Source organism: Musca domestica, unplaced genomic scaffold, assembly GCF_030504385.1.
Source record: "Musca domestica strain aabys unplaced genomic scaffold, Musca_domestica.polishedcontigs.V.1.1 56, whole genome shotgun sequence".
In the NCBI taxonomy this organism is placed as follows: Eukaryota; Metazoa; Arthropoda; class Insecta; order Diptera; family Muscidae; genus Musca; species Musca domestica.
The window spans coordinates 524793-534256 of record NW_026712356.1 but is presented as its reverse complement, the minus strand read 5'-3'; the positions used below and the strand labels follow the sequence as shown (position 1 = coordinate 534256).

Here is a 9464-nt window from a genome sequence, read left to right as displayed (position 1 = left end):
TATTAATGATTGAAGTTCAATATTTGACTATATTTCACAGCGAAAATGAAAACTTTTATATCAAATTATCAACACCTAATTTCAGTATTTGTAGATAGTTTTTTTGTCACATTTCCCCCTGTTTCTCACTTCATTTTGAAGACCAATGGTCTTCCAAGTAATTAACATTGATCAGACGCCTTGAATCCATTATATCAAATAATTATTGCAACCCGTAGCATGTCGAAGCACACAAGTTTGATATCAGCACATTTTATTGAAAAATCATTTATCATTAACATTTTGCTAAACTTAGAAATTTGAAGCGGTCAATAAGTTTTTTGTTTATTATTTTTATTGTTATAATCCATCAAATATTGATAGACGTGTCATCAAATTAACCCAAATATTTGTATTTGGAATTTGACATGGTTTGTATATGCGGGAGAATACGATGGATATTTGGCATTATCAATTTCTTTTTTTTTTTCAAAATAACTTAACAATGTTACGGATAATATTTGATACATATTTAAATTTCAGAACCATTTAGAGCAATATTATGCAAAATGTGAGTGTAATCAATAATCTATACTAATAAAAGAGTAAAGTAATTGACTGATTGACTCAACTCCCCGATAAAGCTAGAATCTTGAAATTTTGGGTCCAAAGGGGTCAGATAGGATGGGTTTTTGGAAATTCGTACTAAAATGGGACAATAAGTATTAAAAGGTACTGACTATGGTACACTTTGCATTTGAGGAAGAAGTAGAGTTGGAACTCTTAAATGTGAAATTAAATTCACGGATACATAGAATGAGATAAAAACAAGTAAGCAAAGGCTATAGTCGCGCGGGGCCGACCATGTGATACCCTACAACACTACAATATGTTAGAAGCCCCTTAATGTCCATATCCATTTTGGAAGATTTCGCTCTTAAAATTATGTTACGGAGTACAACCCAGATATTACCCTTAGCATTATGAACAGGGACATTTGCCCAATATTTACGCACTCCGTCGTGCTGTTAGTTGTTTTGGTCCATTTTACAGCTAAATATAATCCAATGGTCATCCACAATGCTAGAATTCTTCCCTGTCCTTAACGCTCTTCTCAGGCGTGTCGAATGGCTTCAATTGTGTGATCAGGAATTTTCTTCCGTGCTTGGTCCATTTCAATCCCTAAATATATTGCGGACATCTTTGAAAACAATAGGCCTAGCCCTTCTGTGTATAACCCTACCCTTTCTCGTGAGGATCGGACGATAATTGTAATCTGTATATAATAACCCCAATCTGTGTTGTAAGGTGAAAAAATATTACAAAATATACATTTCAATACTAGTCAAATTGAAAAAATCGCATGCGATAAAATAAATGCAAAAATGTCACAAAATACTACAAAATCTATATTAACATAATTATTAGCATCTTTTAATGCGATTTTTTTAGATTTTATCCTTTTATGCCCAGAGGCCATTCTGAATTGACGAAAATTGTCGAAATCTGTCCAGCCATTCTTGAGATATAAGCATTCTTGCTAACATCCCCTTCCTTTGTATACACACATTGTACATATTTCGCTATATATATCCAATATATTTAATATCGGCGTCTACGTAACGGTCAGAATTGACCTGTTCGTCTATTTTTGATTTCGCCGATATTAAAAATATTCGCGGTTTAATGGAAAATTTGACTTTTATTTAAGACAAATGTTATGGTCTATTTCACCAACTAAATATTACCCGATGACCATCAAAATTGGAAGACTTCTGCCCAGTATTGAGCTCTAGCCCCATTCTAACTTCCACGTCGATTGGTCCATAATTGCGATCTGTAGAGCAACTGTAAAATCAAGAATATTTTCAGTTCCACCTACATTTTAAATTTCGTGAAGATCGGCCCATAATTGCGACCTGTAGAGTGATTACAAATTAACATGGACAGACGGACAGACGGACGGACGGACATACATAGCTAGATCGACTCAGCTCGGCGAGATAGGAAGATCCATATATACTTTCCTATGTGGGAAACCACTATTTCGTGGTGTTACATAATTTTTGGCTCAATCAAACTTATAATACCCCCAACACATAGTGTTGTAGGGTATAAAAACTGCAACAAAGTCAAACGACATAATTTTTACAGTTTTTTTTTTTTTAATTTTATTGAATGAACGCAAAAAAATCGGAAATAACATCAAATTTTAAGATAAGTTCAGATTTCTTCGAATTGGTCACCTTTTGGACGAATTATAGCCTTCAAACGGCCAATGAAACCGTCACACGCTGCCCGAATGTTGCTCTGCGATATTTTGGCCCACTCCCGGCGAAGATCTTGCATGAGATGATTGACGCATTGGTATTTTTTAGTGCCAACCGTGCTTTCCAAAATACTCCAGACACAATAGTCCAACGGATAGGAATTCGGAGACTTTGGTGGCCATTGTGTGCTGGAAATGAAGCAAGGAACCTCATTTTGTAATCATTCTTGGTTGGCGGGTGCTGAGTGCGATGAGTCCTGTTGAAATGTCCAAAGTCTGCGACCAAAATGTTTGCGTGCCCAAGGCTTTGGTACACAATCCAGAATATTTTCGCGATAATATCCGGCATTTATTCTGATGCCACGGTCGATTAATACGAGCGGAAAGCGACAATCGGCTGTTATGGCGGCCTACAACATCACCATGGCCGGCGCTTGAGTTCTGGTGGCCAACCGAAGGTGCACATACTCAGCTGACCCCTTTGGCAAGTATACACCATCATTTTGTTTGTTTACACACTGCTAGACAACGAATGTTTTCTCATCGGAGAAAACCAAATTCGTCAGTTCACCACTTTCGGCCAAGTGAAGTTACTCTTTAGTTCTTTTGAGTTTACTTTCTTTTTTTTCATCCATTTCCTTGATGTCGGGCTACGCCACCAGTATCTCGGCAACGAGCGATGGTACGAGATACAAAAGATTTATTCACATTTAAATGCTGGAGTGCTCTAACGATAGGCACTTGTGGTTTTCCAGCCAAATATAAAGAAATCGCACTATCACTATCATAAGAGTACGAAAATTACTAAAATGTACTACATTTGGTACCATTTCGAATCATGAGAAAGGTAAGAGTTAAGAATTTGAAATTTAAAATCGGAATCAATGATTAGGAATTACGTCGAAGTGCGTACTCATATACATGAAAAGTACTAAAAGGTACTATATTTAGGACAATTCGAATTTGGAGAATTTTGGAGGAGCTGGAATCTTGAAATTTGAAATTAACTTTACTGGCGAGTGTAGGATTGGTATATGGAGGGAGTTTTCGAAATATGTACTTATGTGCGCGGAAAGTACTAAATGGTATTAAATTTGGTACAAATTTAATTTGTAAACCGATGGAGCTAAAATTCTGAAATTTGAGGTATGTACGTAGCTTTGGAAATTAGTACTTATGTGCACTAAATATTACTTAATTTGGTACATTTTAGATTTGGATGAACCAATGGAGTTAGTATCCTGAAATTTGGGAATAATATTGTTGTCGGCGTGTAAAAATGAGATATAGAGGTAGTAATGGCAATTTGTTCTTATGTGTACTAAATTTGGGACAATTTGAATTTTTAGGAACTGGAATCCTGACATTTTAAATTAACATTTCTGGCGAGAGTAGGATTGGGATATGGAGGAAGTTTTCGAAATTTGTACTTATATGCATGAAATGTATTAAATTTGGTGCAATTTTTATTTGAGTGAAAGGATAGAATTTGGAAATAAGATTTCTATTTCATTCTAGGACTGATGTATGTAGGTAGTCTTGGAAATTCGTACTTAACGGTATTAAATTTTATATAATTTAAATTCTGAAAGAACCGGTGGAGATGAAATCCTGAAATTTGGAAATAAAATTTCTATGGAGTTGTATTGTACTTATGTGTACTATATTTGCCATAAATTGAGTTGTAGAAATACAGTTTCTATGAGATTGAATGATTGAGGTTCGAAGGCAGTTTTGGAAATTTAGATTCCAGGATTGGGGTATTTACAAAGTTTTGAAAAGTCGTACTTATGTGATTTTTGTGAACCGATAGAGCTGGAGTCCCAAAATTTGATATTTAGGTCACTGTTTTCGTTCGTGGTAAGATATGGAAGTGGTTTTGGAAATGTGTACTAAAATCGTACGAAAAGTACAAAAAATAACTATTTTGGTATTGCGTGATGGAAAGGGAAGGTGAAGAGCTGAAAACTTGAAATTTGATATGGATGTCACTGTTGGTGTCTATGGTTGAGAGAAGGAGGTGTCGTTTTGTGTGGGATAGAGATGGAATTCTCAAATTTGATCTCGGTCAATATTGATGCCTGGGGTGGCGAGAAGGAGGTGGTTTTGGACATGCGCCGTATAACTGTACGCAAAGTATAGTAATAAATTTGGGACCTGCACAGAAAATTTTCTGTCTTAAGCTGTGGTATCCGTTACGAACCTAATTTATACCTAATTTAAAACAATTCCGGTGAATAATAATACCGAACATGTAAGCAAAGGCTATAGTCGTGCGGGGCCGACCATGTGATAGCCTACAACACTGCAATATGTTAAAAGCCCCCTTATGACCAAATCCATATTGGAAGATTTAGCTTTTGAAACTAGAAAATTTTTGGAATTAGTGTCCTTTTGAAATTAGGATTTGGAATGTCCCTAGTCATTTGCCCAATATTTGTGCACTCGGTCGTTCTGTTGGTTGTTTTAGTCGATTTTACAGCTAAATATAATCCAATGGTCATCCAAAATGTTAGAATTCTTCCCTGTCCTTAACACTCTTGCGTGTCGATGGGCTTCAATTGTGTGATCGGAAAAACATTTCTGTTTTTGGTTAATTTGAACCCCTAAATATTTTGCAATCATCTCCAAAAGCAAGAAGCTCCTCTGTATCTCCAAATTTAGACTCATCTATTTGATTTGCTTGTCTACGATATTTGGCTATATTCGTCAACGAAATCAGCATAAAAAAGCCAGAAGTTCGCCTTTTGTGTATTTCGGATATCGCCTGTAAGTAATGTTTGTATTTTTTTTTCACACAAAATTAGTGGCCCATTGTACCCGCTGTCCTTAACTCTAACTTTATGCGAGATTTCATGTCCTTTGGTTTCTATTTGTGACCTTTATAACGGCTGCACAATCAGGAACATTTTTAGTTGGTGGTCCATTTCAACCCCTAAATGTATTGCGGACATGTTTGACCAAAATAGGTCTAGCCCTTCTGAGCCTAACCCTACCCTTGTGAAAATTTTCGTGAGGATCGGACGATATTTGCAATCCTTATATAATAACCCCAACCTGCGTTATTAGGTGAAAAAATATTACAAAATATTATGAGTCAAATTGAAAAAATCGCATGCAATAAAAAATATGAAAAAATAAAACAAGTAAAAAAGCTGTAAGTTCGGCCGGGCCGAACTTTTAATACCCTCCACCATTTGGTACAAATTTGGAAATTTCCAAAAAATAAAATCCGTTAAAAATTCTGTTAATATCTTAAGAATTCCGAATGCTTATACGACGACGTGGGCCTGCATTGGCAACTTTTGTCATAAGTTATTACAATATTAAAATGCGAAACTTGAAGAAAAATCTGTTTATAATGTAGCTAAAATCATTAAAATACCGTATAGGGGGGTACCGTTATATGGGGGTTATACGAAGACGTGGACCTGCACAGACAATTTTCTGGCATGGGCTGAAGTATCCATTACGACCTTCACATGCCGTATTTGAAACAATCCCGATAAATAATGTCGCTAAAATCATCAACATACCAAATATCGGGGGGTACGGTATATGGGGGCTATATGAAGACTTGGACCTATATGGCCCATTTTCTGTTTTATGCTGCAGTATCTATTACGAACTTCAAATACCAAATTTGGAACGATTTCGATAAATAATGTCGCTAATATCATCAAAATACCGAATATCGGGGGCTACCGTTATATGGCTCATTTTTTGACTTAGGATTACGAATCCATTACGAACTTCAAATACCAAATTTGGAACGATTCCGTTAAATAATGTCGCTAAAATCATCAAAATAACGAATATCGGGAGGTACCGTTATATGGGGGCTATATGATTTCTTGGACCTACATGACCCATTTACGAACTTAACCTGCCTACTGGCAATATATACATGTGTGCAAAATGTTAGCCTTCTATCTCTATTTGTTCTAAAGATAGCGTGATTACAACAGACAGACAGACAGACGGACAGACAAACAGACAGACAGATAGACAGACACACAGACAGACAGACGGATATGGCTAAATCGTCTTAGAATTTTACGCTGATCAAGAATATATATACTTTGTTGGGTCTGGCATGAGTATTTCAAGGAGTTACAAACGGAATGACAAAATTAATATACCCTCCATAGTATGGTGGAGGGTATAAAAATGTCACAAAATACAACAAAATCTATATAAACATAATTATTAGCATCTGTTTCAGCAACTTTTTTAGATTTTATGCTTTCATGTCAAGAGGGCATTCTGAATTGACAAAATTTGTCAAAATCGGTCCAGCCATTCTTCAGATATAATCATTCTAGCTAACATCCCCTTTCTTTGCATATACACATTGTATAAATTTCGCTATATACATCCGATAAGTTGCTATCGGCATCTACGTAACGGTCAGAATTGTCCTGTTCGTCTGTTTGTGATTTCGATGGGATTAAAAATATTCGCGGTTTAATGGAAAATTTGACTTTTATTTAACACAAATGTTGTGGCCTATTTCACCTGCTAACTATTCCCCGATGACCATCAAAATTGGAAGGCTTCTGCCCAGGCCTAGGCTCTAGCGCCATGCTAACTTCCGCTTTGATTGGTCTATAATTGCGACCTGTAGAGCAACTGCAAAATCAGGAAAATTTTCAGTTTTTGGTCCATTTCAACCCCTAAATATTATGCGATCATCTCCAAAAGAAATAGGTTTCTATTCTGACCCTAGCCCCACCTCCATTCTAAATTCCGTGAAGATCGGGCCGAAATGCGACCTGTAGAGTGATTACAAATTAACATGGACAGACGGACGGACATACATAGCAAAATCGACTCAGCTCGGCGAGATAGGAAGATCCATATATATTTTCTTATGTGGGAAACCAATATTTTGATGTATTACATAATTTTTGGTCCAATCAAACTTATAATACCCCCAACACATAGTGTTGTAGGGTATAAAAAGGGAGGTACCATTATATAGGGGCAATACCAAAACGTTTACCTACATAGCCAATTTTCAATACCAAAAGTCCTCCAGACATAATATACATTTGAGTAAAATTTTATCAATCTACTTCAATTCGTTCGGAAGCTAGTGTGATTTTCACAGACGGACATCGCTAAATCGACATAGAATGTTATGCTGATCAATAATATATATATATACTTTGTGGGTTCTGAAATGTATATTTCGGGGTGTTACAAACGGAATGACAAACATAATATACCCTCCATACTATGGTGGAAGGCGTAAAAATACTGTTAAAAACAGGCTGTTAGGGTAGAGCTCGAATTTTGAAATTTGATATGGAGTCCACTGTTGGGATATAGTTTTGAACAAATTGAACATTATGAGTACTAAAATGAAATGGGAGAAAGAATCTAATAGTTTAGGGTGGACTTTTCGCTGACGAAGAAGCTGGCACTTGCGTTGAGGACCCTAACAATAAATGTACTCTCATGCAAAAACTCTGAAAAAAACAAGGAAAATTTAAAATAAAAATTTGTTGTCTTTTTTTGATTCATTTTGAAATTTGATAAAGTATATTGTTGTTCCTGACGTAATACTGCTAATTCGTTACTTTGGACGCATTTAAAATGTGTTTAAAATATTTTTGGGTTTCTGGTATTTATATATGAATTTCGATATGTTTTTTAACCTACAGTAGAGTTTTATGACAAATAATATTAAACAATATTTTAGCTAGTTCTAGTTTCGCTAGTTCTAGTTTCCGAAATTTCAAAAAAATACGACAGAAAGAAGACCTTCCCCCCTGTATTGTCCTGGCATGGGTCCAATGGAACGGCATTAAAATTACATTTTTAAAATATTTATTTCTTTACCTATTTTCTTAACTAAAGCTAAACAAAGAATCAACAATAACAACAACATTTCTTTGGTATTAACAATGTAGCATTCAATGACGGAACACAGATGGAGGCAAGTAAGTGTTTTGTGGATCTTGAACTGGAGGGCTGCGAAGGTCAACAGGAAGTTGGCCAGTATAGTCAATAACTGGAGCAACACCACCATTAACACTGCGAGAGTTACCTCCCAAAGCGTCATATTGACCTTGAATAGCGCGTTGGGCGTTGGCAGCATCTTGTGGGGTACGGTATTTGACAAAGTGAACTTCGGGCTTTTGGCTGTTACCAGTGTTAAGGTTGTTAAGTTTGTTAGCCAAATCACCGAGATCGGCTTGTTTGTTGAGAACATAGATGGCAGTTTGTTGTTGACCAGCCTGTTTGGCCAAAGCAAGGGCGGCATTTTCAAGTCCTTGATTTTCGGGACCTTTAATGAAAATTACGCGCAAAGCTTTCTTAACACTTTCAGCAGCACGTTGTGCGGCATTGCTATCTCCGAATTCACCTTCGGGAGCAGAAAAGGAATAGAATTCCTTTTCGTATTCAGCAGCTGGAGCATTATGTGTCGAGGGAACACCATAAGAGGCAGCAGGAGTACCAGCACCACCGTTGGAGGGGCCAGAAGATTGATAGTTGTAACCCAAATGGTCGGCACAAGCGACAGCTACCAAACACAATACCTACAAAAGAAATCAAAAATGGAAATAGTAACTTTGTCCACATTCGTTCAGTTTTTAATTTAAACTTACAACAAAAGCACGCATTTTTTCTAGATTCTTGCCTTATTTCTTGAACTCTGAACAGTTTCTGTTTATAATAATCTGTGTCAACGATCTTATATTTATATTTACCTCCAGACCACTAGCAATTGGAATGGTAGGGCGTTTGTTGTTCACCCAGTTTTTGGAATTATGGGCGTTATGCTAAAAGTTCATTGGAACAAGTTAATGAGGTAACATGTTTTATGTTACCTGTATGGAATTTAGGCCCAACACCTAATGTATGATCACCATAAACAAGTTTTCAATGTAATATAATTGAGATGTTAGGAATTTTGTTCATCTCATGTATAAATTCATTTCAGCACCAACTGTTGAATTGTAAATTAAGTTATATTTTAACGACCCAAAGTAAATAAAGAGGTATAGGAAATTTCATTAAAGAAGAAACCCAAAAGCAATCTTGAAAAAATCTAATATATTCCCAAAATATGCGTTTTGTAAAAATTCGCACCTACCCACGATCTGAGTCAATGATATGTTATTTCTGTGTAACGATACAAAAGAATAAAATAAGTTTAATTTGTGTTTTCCAAATTAAATAAAAATTGAACAAGTTAAAAAGTATG

At 35.9% G+C, this 9464-nt stretch overlaps 1 protein-coding gene across 1 annotated transcript; it reads right to left on the bottom strand.

Annotated features, from left to right (window-relative positions):
* Window positions 1-8169: 8169 nt before the first annotated feature.
* Window positions 8170-8880, bottom strand: LOC101891202 (uncharacterized). The gene is made up of 2 exons (XM_005189662.3): window positions 8866-8880; window positions 8170-8796 (listed from the first exon to the last, which is right to left on the bottom strand). The coding sequence occupies exons 1-2, from the start codon at window positions 8878-8880 to the stop codon at window positions 8170-8172; spliced, it is 642 nt and encodes a 213-aa protein (XP_005189719.2).
* Between the last annotated feature and the right edge of the window lie 584 nt (window positions 8881-9464).